This window comes from Leptopilina heterotoma, unplaced genomic scaffold (assembly GCF_015476425.1).
Source record: "Leptopilina heterotoma isolate Lh14 unplaced genomic scaffold, ASM1547642v1 Lhet_53, whole genome shotgun sequence".
Classification (NCBI taxonomy): Eukaryota; Metazoa; Arthropoda; class Insecta; order Hymenoptera; family Figitidae; genus Leptopilina; species Leptopilina heterotoma.
Window position 1 is genome coordinate 2,028,265 of NW_025111115.1, and position 15,454 is coordinate 2,043,718.

At 29.1% G+C, this 15,454-nt stretch overlaps 2 protein-coding genes across 3 annotated transcripts in view; both read right to left on the minus strand.

The window, feature by feature from the left end:
* LOC122508185 overlaps positions 1-15,454 on the minus strand; it is a 222,891-nt gene that overhangs the window by 190,938 nt on the left and 16,499 nt on the right. The gene's annotated exons all lie outside the window — the stretch shown is intronic.
* Positions 631-8,420, minus strand: LOC122508289 (protein PFC0760c-like). Its single transcript, XM_043621565.1, has 5 exons — positions 8,318-8,420; positions 6,076-6,599; positions 5,777-5,901; positions 1,386-1,504; positions 631-701 (listed from the first exon to the last, which is right to left on the minus strand). The coding sequence occupies exons 1-5, from the start codon at positions 8,418-8,420 to the stop codon at positions 631-633; spliced, it is 942 nt and encodes a 313-aa protein (XP_043477500.1).

Sequence of the window (15,454 nt, forward strand, 5' to 3'; positions counted from 1 at the left end):
TTTCTCTCCGTACAGAAGACAGGTGAATCTTAATTTCTTTAAGATAAGATTTTTCAGCCTATATACAAAACTTTCACAGTCAAATTATTGCAGGGGAATTAACTTTGAAAAGAAATTAAAACAAAATTTACACCTGGCGAGAACATTACTTTTCAAATATTTGAATATTGTACTTTCGAAAATTAAAATTGCAGATTGTATAATTAATATTTAAATTGTAGGAAAAAAAGGACACATTTTGACAATTGGGTTTTGATAAGAATTTGCTTCAAAATGATTTCCTCATTATTAGAATTATTATTAGAAATTCCACAAAGGTTTCAGAAATTGTATAAAAGGGTATCCTTTAACTAATAAACCTTGCACAATTGCCAAAAATCAATTTTTGAGATTTCTAAATCTTGATTAAACTTATTGAATTCAGCTATAGAGAAATCTATTTATTTCTTTGAAGAAATAACCAAATTAATTCATTTGGAATTAATTATTTCCTATACTAAATAATAGTTTTGGTGAGTTAGGTTCATTATTTATTGAATCTTTCAAACTGCCACCTCGACATAGTCTATTACTATATGAACACAGCTCATAAGAATATTTGATAAACTTACGAATTGCTTTTGTTACCCCTTAGGGTTCTGGATTATGAGGTAGAGAATCAATTTCTTGGTAAATTCCCCAACACCTTCGCCAGGGCTTGACTTTAAAGACAATTTTTTATTTTAATTTATGGGATTATCAGGTAGAGAGTTGCAGAAGCAACAAATTCCTTAAGATTTCCTGAAGACAAAATATTTATAATGTAATAAAATTAAATGTTGAGAATGTGTAAAATATAATAAGTTATGAATTATAAGGTAGTGAGTAGCAGAAATTGATGAACCTAGAATTTTATAAATTTATAAAATTGTAACAAATTAAAAGTAACGAGAAGATGGAAATAATTTCGACCTTTTATGAACACATACAATTATTCTAATTAATAAGATGTCTCGCGTTAAACAGTAAAGATTATGTAATTGCGCTTGATGCAGGAAGTGACAGTGAGGCGTGGATTTAAGATTTTACTCATCACCCTTGTGGCCCCGGAGTTCATTCTGAAATTCCAAGGGTGGATTTCACGGTTGGGGGAAAAGTGGGAATGGGTGGACGGCCCTATCGGATGCGCTTGTGGATTTCCCGATACCTACACTACTCTTGAAAGCTGCGTCCCTCTTTGTCCTCTTTGCTGCTCGTTCTTACTCTATATAGACACATGCACCTCACGGCTATATTCTCTCTCTCTCTCTCCCTCCATTGTGTTTGTAAACATATGCTCAACCACCCACACCAGGAACATTTGCAGGCCACCTGTATGCGCGCTTTACTCGTGAATTGAACCTTACCTGTTACTCCTCTGTTAGCGGAACAAGCCGAGAATCCATAGAAAACTTCCGCTTCCGGTAGACGAGACAAGCTACTCGATTGGCCGTGACGAAAGGTTAATTCTCTTCGATCGTAATTCCTGCTCCGCCAGATTTTAGGGAAAATTCCAAATTTATCCCTTTTTCGAATGCAATTACTTCTTTTAATTTTTTATTTATTTCTTTTAATGTTTGAGATTTTATTGTTTAAAATTTTATACTTAGAAAAATTTTCAGAAAATGTAGGGTGGATAATTAATTGTTAATCTAATGATAATTAATGTACATAAAAATAATACTTATAGTAAGTCTTTTAATCTTCATGTTCATTCTGTCACAGTGTGAGAGAGAAAGCATGATAAAGAGAAAGAGAGAGAGGTATTGTCTCTCCTTTAAGTTTAGTGTAGGAAGGAGAGACGAATAGGTAAGACAGTAACGCCTATTTCTTTGGTATGAGTGAGGGGTATAAATTTTATCGTTGTTCCATAAACCAAATGGACAATTGTTCACTAATTCTAATATTTCAGAAGAAGAAAAAAACATATCTTAAAGTCTTAATCACATTTTTATATACACAAAGAAATAAGGTCTTGAGTATCATAAGACAAAAGCAGAAATATCGGGCGCGCGTAGCTCTGCTAGTTTAAAATAAATTCAGAAAAATTAAAAATACAGAAAAACATTTAAATTTTCAATTTTCTAACTAATTTTTTTTTAAAATTCCAATATTAAGAAAAGTAGAAAAAAAATATCTTTTATCATTTTTATTCCCTTCGAACAATTTCGAATAAAAAATAATTTTTATTCATTGTATTTTTTTTATTTTATTAGTATTGCTATTTGTAATAAATATAAAAATGATTTTTAAATTTTATATTGAGAAATTAAATTTTCACGACTCATAAAGTTAATACGATTTTTTATTAATATTGACCAATAAATTTTACAACCCGTCAACCCTTTCATTTGTTTCATTTTGTTTATAACAAGCATAATTTATATAAATTTCATTTTTACATTATGTTTCAGGAATTATTTTATATTTTAAATTCAATTTGCAATTCGCTTTAATAGTATTATATACACAATGTACAATTTTGTACTTTAATTCTCTTCTTTTATTTGTGTTTGTTTTTAATTGTATTTTAAATTCAAACAAAAATAAAATCGTAATTTAAAGTGGAAAATTTCAGTAGTTGAACAATTATTTTTAAAAAATAATTAAAAATTATTAATTAGAAAAAATTATGCGACGATAAAATATATATTTCTATACTAGACTTTATGAAAAAATTATCAAATTTAATAATTTTTATGTAATTTCGAAATATAAATGAGAACAAAAAAAGTTATTTTTGTATTTGAAAATAAATCATATGCGCGAATTTTAATTCTATATGAGAAATGGATAATACGTTTTTAAAAATACGAATATAAAAAAAAATAATTTGAAACTGAACTCTTTTAGATTTTTTTTTATATAAAATGCGAAAAGCTTTATTGATTATTAAATAAACTGTCCATTTTATTGAAAAATTGATACTTAAAATTTTTTAAGTAAATAGAAATAGAATTTTAAATTTTTGTCTATAACTGGTGTATAATATTTGTTTTTCGACTACAAAATCGGAAATTTTATATAACTAATCAAAATGCTCTCAATATATAGAATATTTTTTTTCCCGTCCCCAATAAAAGTGCAAACATTTTTCTATTTATTCTTCTGTGAGAGAGATTCCGCAATAAATACCAAAATTTATGAATATAGTTTTTTACTTTTTTTTTTTTGTTTTCAGAGAACCAATATTGGTTTCCAATAAATTGAAATCTCACGCGCTAACACACCACTTTTGAATGTTCGTTAAATACGCGTTTTATTTATAAACTATTTTTCTCGTTATTTTTTTTCTTTTTTTATATACATATATAGATATATATTTTGCAATCGATGAATTCTTGTTTGTTCTACAAATCTGATTGTCCATAGTCTATAGTAGAAAGGACGCATTTCAATTTGACTCTAGAGCGTTGAAAACATTGGGAGGTAAAACGTGATCGTCGACATGTTTGCATTAATACGTCAACGGGCTCGGAAGGGGGGTGATCATACCTGATTAACGAACAACTCGGCAATGTGTAATGTTGCACGATGTTCACCGCATCTGTATTCCAAAATGATTCCTCGAAATTTCGCATACGACTAATTTAAATATTATGAATTGCATTTCCACGCAGTCGAGTCAAATATATAACACACACGCGGAAAAGAGAGGACAACCCTATACCTGATTGGTCGTTTCATTTTGTCATTTTGTATGCATAGGGGTCGACTGATAAAAAACATGAGAATAAATATGCGACATTCCAAGCAATTGAAAGAAAATAGTATTTTACGTGCAAAATATAAATTATTATTGTCCACAATAAAAATATCCGAAGAATACAAAAATTATTATTTTCTATTTAAATTTGATGCATTGAAGAGTCGCTGATGATATAAGTAGAGGAGGGGGGGGGGGGGAGAGTGACAATTTACTCGTTGTAAATTTAAAATTTTTAATAATTAATATAATCGTATTTATTGTTTCAGAAAAATATTGTTTTTTACAATCGATTTTGTAATTTCATTTCTACTTTGACTTTAATTTTCTCTTTGAAAGATTTTTATTTTCCCTTTCATATTCACTTTCACTTTGAAATATTTTTATTTCCTTTCATTTTCTCTTTTACTTTGAAAAATTTTTATTTTTCCTTTCATTTTCATATTTTTAATAATTGAAACTTAAAACAATTTTCTTTAAAATCCCCAAAAAAAATTCATGTTGGTAAAAAATTTTAATACTATTTTTTTCTGCGTTAATTAAATTTTTGAAAATAATTAATTGAAAAAATTTTAAAGAATGGAATTTTGATAAGTTATACGGAAAATAATTGAATCTCTAGATGAATTTTATTTAAGTTTTCAAAAATAATTTAATTTTTGAAGAATTATAATTGAAAGTCTTGAAAAAATTGAATTTTACGATTTAATTTTTCTAATTGAATATTTATCCATTAATTGTGTGTCAAACTTAATTCGCTTTGTGCAGTTGACAAAATTATCACACTGTCAATGTGATGCTTCTAATTAATTACATATTTGAGAATTAATTAATAATTTTTTCTAATATAATAATAATAATAAAAAATTAATTATTATTAATATAATAATAACGCCTCAATAATTAATATTACATTAAAATAGTAAAAATATTATTGTTCACTTGACATTCATTTATCCTTGATGTTATTACAGACAAATATATTAAAAAATGTATAAAATGCTTCTATGAAAAACTGCTGTTTATAAACACATAATTAGCCATGAATAACGCTTTTACGTAAATTCAAATGCATGCTATTTTTAAAAATAGAACAGTAAAAAAAGAACTTATTAAAAATAATTCCAAACATAATTCTTTAATTATTAAATCGATTGCAGTAACTTTTAGAATTGCAGCTGCCAAGTGTGATATTCTGATATTTTATGTAAATCTCTTTAAATATTACATGTGTCAAATTGTAAAATTATACTTGGAAAATTGGGTTACTTTACATTTAAAAATTAATTAAATCAATAAAACTTCACATAACAAGATAAGAGTGATTCATAATTCATTCTTTTGCACAATATGAAGCAATTTCAATCTTTCAGATAAATATTTAAAATTTCTTAATACGTAATAAGCCAATAATCGCGATAAAAATATATGCTTTACTCTACATCAGAAGTCACTGAGTATTCAGCGGATTACTTTTAAATATATACATATATATACGTCGCTAATAAGTTCTTTTTTCTTCTTTCTTTTTTATAATTGCAGTTAATATTTTGTGTGCAAATGAAATAAAAACTGATCTATTTAAGTTTTTCTTTAAATTATTTAATAATTTTTTTTCTCAATTTATTTCGTTTTGTCAATTTATTAAAAGTGTATTTTTGGAAAAATTCTGATTTGGAGAATTATAATGTAAATCGAAATTTTATATATTGATTGTGTTAATTATTTTTTGATGCTAATGATAAATAAGATGTTATTTTAATGATACATTTTAGCTGTGTGTCAGAGATGAAAATGCTGATGCGGTAAATATATAAGGATGCTGATTATGAAATTAGTAATTACCTATTTAGGTATCAGAAATACTTTTGTAATTTTACTTTTTTTTACTCCTTTGACTCCTTTTACTTTTTTTACCCCTTTTGCTCTTTTTACTATTTTTAGCCTTTGACTCGTTTTGTAGCTTTTACTCCTTTTATTCCTTTCATATATATATATATATATATATATATATATATATATATATATAACAAAAAAACTATCATCAAAAACTCTTTAAATTCAGTCATTCTCAAAAGATTTTTAGGTTTGCTTGTATGATCGTCATCATTTTCATCTTCATCACCATGATCATTATCAACATCATCATTATTTTTATCAACATTATTATCATAATCCTTATCATTAGCATCATTATCATCTTCTTTATTATCAACATCGTTATCATCATCTTCGTCATCAGGATCATTATCATCTTCTTTATTATAAACATTTTTATTATTAGCATCTTCTTTATTATCATTATTATCATCTTTGTCGTCAGCATCATTATGATCTTCTTCATTGTCAACATTTTTATCATTAGCATCTTCTTTATTTTCATTAACATCATCAACATCTTTGTCATTAGCATCATAATCGTCTTTATTATCAACATCTTTATCATTAGCATCTTCTTTATTATCATTATCATCATCTTTGTCATCAGCTTCATTATGATCTTCTTTATTGTCAACATTTTTATCATTAGCATCTTCTTTATTTTCATTAACATCATTAACATCTTTGTCATTAGCATCTTCTTTATTATCATTATCATCACCTTTGTCGTCAGCATCATTATGATCTTCTTTATTGTCAACATTTTTATCATTAGCATCTTCTTTATTATCATTATCATTATTAACATCTTTCTCATTAGCATAATTATCATCATTATTATCAACATCTTCATCTTTAGCATCATCTTTATTATCATTATTATCATCTTTGTCACCAGCATCATTATCATATTCTTTATTGTCAACATCTTTATCATTAGCATCTTCCTTAGTATCATTATCATTATCTTTGTCACCAGCATCATTATCACCTTCTATATTATCAACATCATAATCAGCAACAATAAAATTCTATGTGGTTTCTTAGTTTTTACTTAAGATTTTTCTAATATTCACTTTTTCTTAATTATTCTTTTCTTGATATTTTTTGGAACTTATCATTAATGAGAAACTTTTGGAAATAAATTTAATGGAACTGGGAATTGAACTTGATATCAGTGGATGCTAACCAAAGACCCTAATTAACATCAACAACAAAATAAAGTACAATTTTTTTTAATTTGAAAAACTTATACTTTTCAAAAATTGCAGCAAACTTGCCATAAGCTTATAGCAGGAATGTTACACATCATTTTCGCATCGTCTTAAATAATTCGGACTTTAAAAAAATTGTTGCAATATTGCCAATATTACCACGCAATATTGACGCAAAATTCTTCTTCTACTTTGTGCTATTTGTGCTGTTATTGAAAACGGAAGCTGATGTAAACACTTTTGTTTGTTTTTTGTTGTAGAAAGCTATATGGGATGTCATTAAAAGTTCTGTTTTCCAGCTAGCAACAAAGGGACAAGAGTGTACACCCCCCCTCTTTCTCTCTCATCCCTTCAGAAAACCGCCCCGCGCTAAAAATCACTTCTTTGAAGTGAATCTACTCGGAAGAGGGTGGCTGTTTTTCTCATCCAAACATTCTTCTTGAAAGACAGTACAGTATGAAGACTCGATAATGAGCGTTGCTACATGTATAAAAAAAAGAAGAAAAAAGAAGGGGGAAAAGAAAAAAAGAGCGCTGCTCGAGTGTGTTGCCACGGCACGGCGCAAACCACCACCCCCTGTTGTTAGTACCCACCACCACCTCCCTCGAGTTACCTAGAGATACATATAGTTCAAGGGGTGACGACTGACGGGTCACTGTCCCTTTTCGGACCAGCGAATATTTCAATTCCAACCGCGATAATGGCGTCGAGGTGTAGACCGACTATTTTAAAACAGTTCCGAGAGGGGTGGCTTCGGTTCGGCTGATGAGGGTGGCTTTTCTGGCGGATTCCCGGCAGCCGGCACGTGGTGCCACTATTGATTTTAATTTTAGTGAAAGGGGTGGAAAAATTAGAAGGGTGGCACCAGAGGGTGGCTTGCTTTAGAGTGTATGAGTGTGAGGATGTTGGGGGCGTCGGGGTGGAAGAGGGTGCCTGTGGTGGCTGCTGGCAACGAGGTTCGTGGGGTAGTCACTGCCGAACAGTTTCGCTTTCATTTCCCTCTGTGGATGATGAGGCTAGGCTACCACTACCACTAGGACTTTTTACTTCCACTACCATCAGACACTTTTTACTTCCACTACCATCAGAACTTTCCACTACCACCACCAGCAGATTACCAATACAAACAGAATTCCACTACCAACGGGCTTTCTACTACCACTAGTTAAAAAAAGTAGTAGCTCTCTGGGTGGGAGTGATCCCGAACCCTCTCTCTCTCTCTTTCTCTCTCTCTCTTTGGTGACGAGAGGGATGAGTGAGTTAGAGAGTCCGGGGTGGGTTTGAATGAGCAAAGGGGGATGATAAAAAAAGAGTAGCGATGGGGTGAGGTCGGGAGGAAAGAACCGCGAAATTGTGAAAGAGGAAGAAAGACAAAGAGGTGGCTTGTCGGAAGGGGTGCGCGCGGGGTCGAGCAAAAAAAAGAGAAGAAGGGTAGAACAAACCCTTGACTATGTAAAAGACTGAGGAGAGGCGCTCGCATTAAAAAACGGGCCTCAGCCTCTGCCAGTTCTATCTGCGAGTCGCGATAATTCCCATTGTCCTTGTCGTTTCTCTTGTTCGACGCGAGACAGCATGACAACAAGTACATACATGTGGATCATGTATCTACTGTTGCCACTATGCTCCCTCCAGTCTCTCTTTCACACTCTCCACTCGCTCTTTCTCTCAGCTGGTGTCACTCGATTCTTTGACAGTGTATAGGTGTCTTGAAACCAAACGGGAAATGGAAGCACCTGACTCGACAAGATAGATTAAAGGCCTACTCTAATGGGTCGTCAAAGGAAACTATTAGCCATTTCTAAATCTCCTTTTTTTCCTCTCTTTCTTCTCTGTCCTCCCCTCATCACTCCCCCTTTCACTCCCTCTTTCTCTCTCTCTCTGTCCTTCTTTCTCCTTTCTTTCGAAAAAATACAATTTTCGAAAATAATCTTTAGGGGAATAATATAGAAAAATCTTTACGAAATGCTCTTTATGATATGACCTGCCAGGATAAAAACAGCAAAAAAATAATCAAAGTGGTTTTAATTGTCATTCGTCCTAGTCTGATGAGGATGATAAATAGAGTCATTCTTCTTGATTTTTTTTATTTTATGATAATGATAAAGACACAACCATTACCAGGAAGCACGTTATATTATAGCAAGCTTGCAGTTAAGTTACTGTGTTAGCAACAACATAATGATGTTGATAATAAAGAAGATGATAATGATGCTAATGATAAATATGTCGACAATAAAAAAGATGATAATGATGCTGATGATAAAGATGATGATAATGGAGTTAATAATCAAGAAGACGTTAATGGGGCTAATGATGCTAATGATAATGATATTGATAATAAAGAAGATAATAATAATGCTAATAACAAAAATGCTGATAATGATAATAAAAAAGATGATAATAATGCTAATGACAAAGATGCTGATAATGATAATAAAGTAGATGCTAATGATAAAGCTGTTGATAATAAAGAAGATGATAATTATGCTGATGACAAATATGATGATGATGATGTTAATAATAAAAGTTCTAATGATGATAATGATAAAGGTAATAATAATAAAGATAATAATTATGCTAATGACGAAGATTATGATAATGATAATAGAAATGCTTATGATAAAAATGTTGATAATAAAGAAGGTGATAATGATTCTGATGACAAAGATGATGATAACGATGATGATAATAAAGAAGATGATAATGATAAAGAAGATGCTAATGATAAAGATGATGATAATGATGCTGATGATAAAGATAATAATGTTGATAATAAAGAAGATGCTAATGATAAAGATGTTGACAATAAAGAAGATCATAATGATGCTAATGACAAAGATGCTGATAATGATAATAAAGAAGATGATAATGATGATGATAATGACGTTGATAATACAGAAGATTCTAAGAATAAAGATGTTGATAATAAAGAAGATGATAATGATGTTGCAAACTTGACGTAAGTTTATGTCAGTCTTACGTCTTGCATCAAGTTTACATGCGGAAACCTTGCCGGGCAATATTACAGCAAGTTTACAAGGAAAGTTTGCCAGGAAATATTTCAACAAGTTTACATGGAATCTTGCTGCAATGTCGCATCCGGTCTCATTTTGTCATCTAAACGTCGCTAATTTTTCTTTTTTATTATTCGCCAAAAAAATGATGGCGTAAAACCATTGTTTTTTATCCCTCGCTCCAAGAATCGAATTTTTCGCTAATTTCCAAATAAACAAATTCGGAAGGGAACATAATTATCATATTGAAGACGAAAAAATACGTAAGATTCTCAGCCTTCCCAAATTCTCCCCCCAATATTTCGTATGGATTGTGGAGTAAAAAAAAAGTTTCTTCCCAATTTTTGATGACAGAAATCTAATACCTATTTTCCCTGTTAAAAATGAAATAATTACCGTTGTGACAATTTTTTTTTCTCCATGGAAATAAATGCCTGCGATTAACGCCCTGTATGAAAGAGTGTGTGTATAGAAGGAAAACGCACTCTCTCTCATTTATATACATATATATAAAAAAAGTGAACAGTCCCTCTCCGCCCTCGAAACGTTGGGCATCCCTGAAGGCGTTGGAACGCGCGAAGCGGTGAATATACCGTTGAAAAATTAACTGGGCTAAAACGCGCTCGATTCGTGCGATGATCGAGCTCTCATTGGCCGGTTAGGAAAAAATCCCATCGAATCAGCAGCGAGCCTCATCTCGCAATTAAAACGCGGAATGGTTGCGGGGCTGTGTGCGGGCAGCCGAAAGGGCGCAATAAATGTACGCATTGCGCAGAATTAGTTGATTAAAATATAAAAGAAGACCGAGTGGGGATGAAACGACGAATAGGCCGCAGGGGGTTAGGTAAAAGGGGGTGAAAAACTCCTCTCAAGCCCCGCACCCTTTGTAAACCCTCTCTTTTTCCTCCCTTCCCTCCTCTTTTTTCCTCTCTTTTCACTCACTTTTATATGTACATATATCTATATGTATAAACGCCACTATCTTCTTTTTCTTTCATTACTGTTTTGTATTTTCATCTCCTTCCTCAATATGCTTTCTTTACTTATATATCTTTTCAACAATATTCTTCTCATTTTATCTTCTGTTTCCTGATTCCTTTGCTTTCTCCGCTTCTTCACAGTTTTTTCTCTTTTCTCAGTGCCTCCTCATCGTTTCCTCGCTCTGTTCACGAGGGAAACGATGGGATTAGAGAATTACAATGGGCGTGCTCCTAAATTTTTGTTTCGAAATTTTCAGATTTTAGAAATTATGATAATTATGATGATGATGACGAAGATGGTAACGATGTTTATGATGACAATGATGATGCTAATGATGTTGAGGATAACGATATTGATAATAAAGAAGATGGTAATGATGCTGCTGATAAAGATGACGATAATGATGCTGACAATAAAGATAATGATGTTGATAATAAAGAAGATAATAATGATGTTGATAATTAAGAAAATGATAATGATGCTGATGACAAAGATGATGATAATGATAATAAAGAAGATGATAATGATAAAGATGTTGACAATAAAGAAGATCATAATGATGCTAATGACAAAGATAATGATAATGATAATAAAGAAGATGCTGATAATGATGTGGATAATAAAGAAGATAATAATAAAGTTGATAATAAAAAAGATGCTAATGATAAAGATCTTCATAATAATGATGATAATAAAGAAGATTATAATGATGTTGATAATAAAGAAGATGATAATGATGCTAATGACAAAGATAATGATAATAAAGAAGATGCTAATGATAAAGAAGTTGATAATGAAGAAGATAATGCTGATGATGATGCTGATGATAATGATGGTAATGATGTTGATAATAAAGAAGACGATAATGAAGTTGATAATAAAGAAGATGATAATGATGCTTATGACAAAGATAATGATAATGATAGTAAAGAAGATGCTGATAATGATGTGGATAATAAAGAAGATGATGTTAATGATGCTGATGACAAAGATGATGATAATGATAATAAAGAAGATGCTAATGATGTTCATAAAGAAGATGATAATGATTATTTACATTTGTGTCTAGATCATAAAAAACTAAGCCAAAAGTATTTATAAATTTACTTTATTTTCCGTAACGAAAGAGACAATATTTGGAGTTAACTTTAGAAGTAAAGAATTTTTTTTCAGAATTGTACGAACTTTTTTCTTAAAAATTTAAACACTCAAAAAAAAAAAAAAAAAAAAAAATCGCCCAAAGGTATATACGATGATGTGAAAAGCAATTTTATTTTACAAAAATTTTCATAAATTATCAAATAACAAATTCATCACTTTTTGGAATGAGGAGCATAAAATTTATTTTAAAAATCATTCAAATATTTATTTTTAATTTCCATTTAATTAAGCTCAAAAACGAATGTTCGTTTCTCGTCTATATATATATATATATATGTGTGTGTATGTGATCAATTATGGCGCATGTAATTGTAATAAGAGAATAATTTGAAATTCCAATTCCAATTAATGAAAACTTGCTTCTCTTTACCATGGAAATAATATAAAATTTTCATATCCATTACAAACATTTATTGATCAGTAGGCGTGGCTTATTTTTGCAAAATAAAGCATTGAACAATTGAAGTGAATCATTCTATTGATAATAATATGAATATTACCGTTTTGTTACTCTTTTCTCTTTTTTATTGTGATATAATTAAAATAAAAAATGAAGAAAGAGCTCTAAACACTTTTTTGTCAACTCATTTTGAAATTCCCATTTTCATGGAGTCATTTTAACATTTGAAATATATTTTTCAGCACGTCTTGATTTAATATTCTCTTTTTAGAAAAAATTCTCTTTCTGTGTTTGTGTGTGTGTGTGTGTGTCTATAGTTACGCTACTGAGAGGGAGTTTCAGAGGGTGAAAAAGAGATGCTGGTATATGATGGAAAAGGAGAGAGACAGAGCGCGAAATTGAGGGAGGGTATGCGCGAGAGAGAAAAAGAGAAGGAGGGAAAAAGGGAAAAGTGGGAGGAGAGAAAGAGAGAGAATAGCAGCCCGGGAAAAGAAATAATCTGCGAGCTCTATTGACGTTTCGTCTAACTCTGATTGAATTATGCATGAGCACACTGGTGTTACTCAAGTCGCCGATGTTGCGCTTGTCTTTTGACATGATCGATGCGAAGATGGGACAAGATTAAACATCCCGCGGATGTCAATGACTAATCAAGCAGAACTCTCACTCACTCTTCGCGCATACATATATATATATACTCAAACGTGCAAATTTTTTTTTTCAAGTGCCAACAATTATATCAATGCGAGAAATTCATTTGCAAAATTAATCAGAGTCTTTTAATTTTTAATAATTTTTAACGTTGAAAAAAAAATTGTTTTTATTTATATAAATAATTAACTTTATTTTTATTTATAATAAATTGATAATTATAAATATGTAAATAATTAATTATAATTAGTAATATTAATTATAGATATTACATAACATTAATTAGAATTACTTTTTTTATAAAAGAATTTTTATTATATATTTTTTTAATTAATTTTATTTTTAATTTCTTTACTTTACATTAATTGTTACTTTCTTACAATGGATTAATTTTTTCTTTCATTTGGATTTATATTTAGATACTTTTATTATTTTGGATTTAATTATGCTCTGGATTAATTTTTACTTTCTTTAGTTTGGATTATTTTTTGCTTTCTTCAAGTTTGATTTAGGATTCACTTTTGTTTACTTTTCTTTCTGTGGATTTATTTTTACTTACCTTTGTTTAAATTTAGCTTAACTTTTTTTTGCTTTGGATTAATTTTTACTTTTTTTATTTTTGGATTTAACTTTACTTCGAATTTATTTCTACTTTTTGTAGTTTGGATTTATTTTTATTTTCTTTACTTTGGATTTATTTTTAATTTCTTTATTCTCAATTTAATTTAATTTCTTTATTTTGTTTTTAATTTTACTTCCTTAGTTTGAATTTGATTTTACTTTCTTTGCATAGGATTCATTTAAATTTTTTTTAATCTCTGTGATTTATTTTTCTTACTTTTCTTGCTTTTGATTTTTTCACTTGCATTATTTTGGATTAATATTTTCATTTTTGGATTTAATTTTATTTTCCTTTTTTTGATTTATTTTTACTTTCATTCTGGATTTAATTTTACTTTGGGTTTATTTTTACTTCTCTCAGTTTGAAATTAGTTTTCCTTTCTATGCTTTGAATTTATTTTTACTTTTTTTACTTTGCAAATATTTTTTACTTCCATTACTTTTGATTTATTTTTACTTTCTTTATTTTGGATTTATTTTTATTTTTCTTACATTTGATTTATTTTTACATTATTTACTTTGGATTTATTTTCACTTTCTTTATTTTGGATTTATTTTTATTTTCCTTACATTTGATTTATTTTCACTTTATTTACTTTGAATTTATTTGTACTTTCTTTATTTAGAATAAATAATTTTTCCCTTTTTTTATTATTTTGGATTTATTTTACTTTGGATCTAATATTTATTTGAATTTATTCTTACTTTCTTTATTTTGAATTTTATTTGCTTTTGCCTTATCCTCACTTTCTTTACTTTGAATTAATTTTCACTCTCCCCTTTTGTTTGCCTTTGAGTTGAAAATTGAAATTAATTTAAATATTTTACAATATTTTTCTTAGTATGAAAAAAGAATTCATGACATTATAAATATTTACTAAATGCGACAAATTCCCCTATTTCCGCTTCATTTCACGCTTTGTAATTATGCATTATTTCCGCAAATATTTTTTTCCAATATTTAGGACAATTTTTCTCTTGGAGATTAACAAGCAATGCGAATTGTATGCAGTCTAGTAACAAAAAAAAGAGGAAAAAATTACCGTCAACATTGTGGTGACAATTGCCTCACGCATTATTCTTTTTTTTTTTTTAATACTTCGAAATTGTCAACGTCAATTTTTCTAAAATCAACTTTTTCACAATTTTTGTTGAACTTGAAGGTAATTGTTATGACTTCACAAATTTTATAATCACCGGATTTTAGGGATATTATTTTTTCATTTTTTGCCAAAATAAAATTTGCAAAACACAAATGAACGAAATTTATTTTTTTCATTCAAAATTCAATTTATAATTATATTCAGTAAGGTATTGAACAAAATTAAAATAATAGAAAAAATATAACGTCTGAAAAAATTAATTATAAAAAATTATAATTTATAAAAATGTCTAATATTCTTTTGCTTTTTTGTAAAAGTGAAAATCTTTTTATGAATAATAGTATCGAACAAAATGTATGAATAGAAATAAGGTACATGTATAAAATGTAAAACATACGTTCGATTCAACTTCGTATAAACAAAAAGGTTGGGGATCGTCGGACGGGAAAACAATGCGATAATGATTCTACGTGTTTGCTCAATGAAGTGTTTCTTTTTCTTGCGTTGAAAACCGGAATTTCCGGCAATGGAAAATTTTTTCTATGCGCGAGAAAAAAAAAGGAATTATAGTCATTAGCAAAATGTGAATGTTGCTAATTTTTTGCTAAAACTCAAATATTGTAAAAAAAAGTTTCTGAATAAAAAATTATGAGTAAAATTATAAAATTTAGAAAAATAAAAATTTTTATTAAAAAAAATTAGGT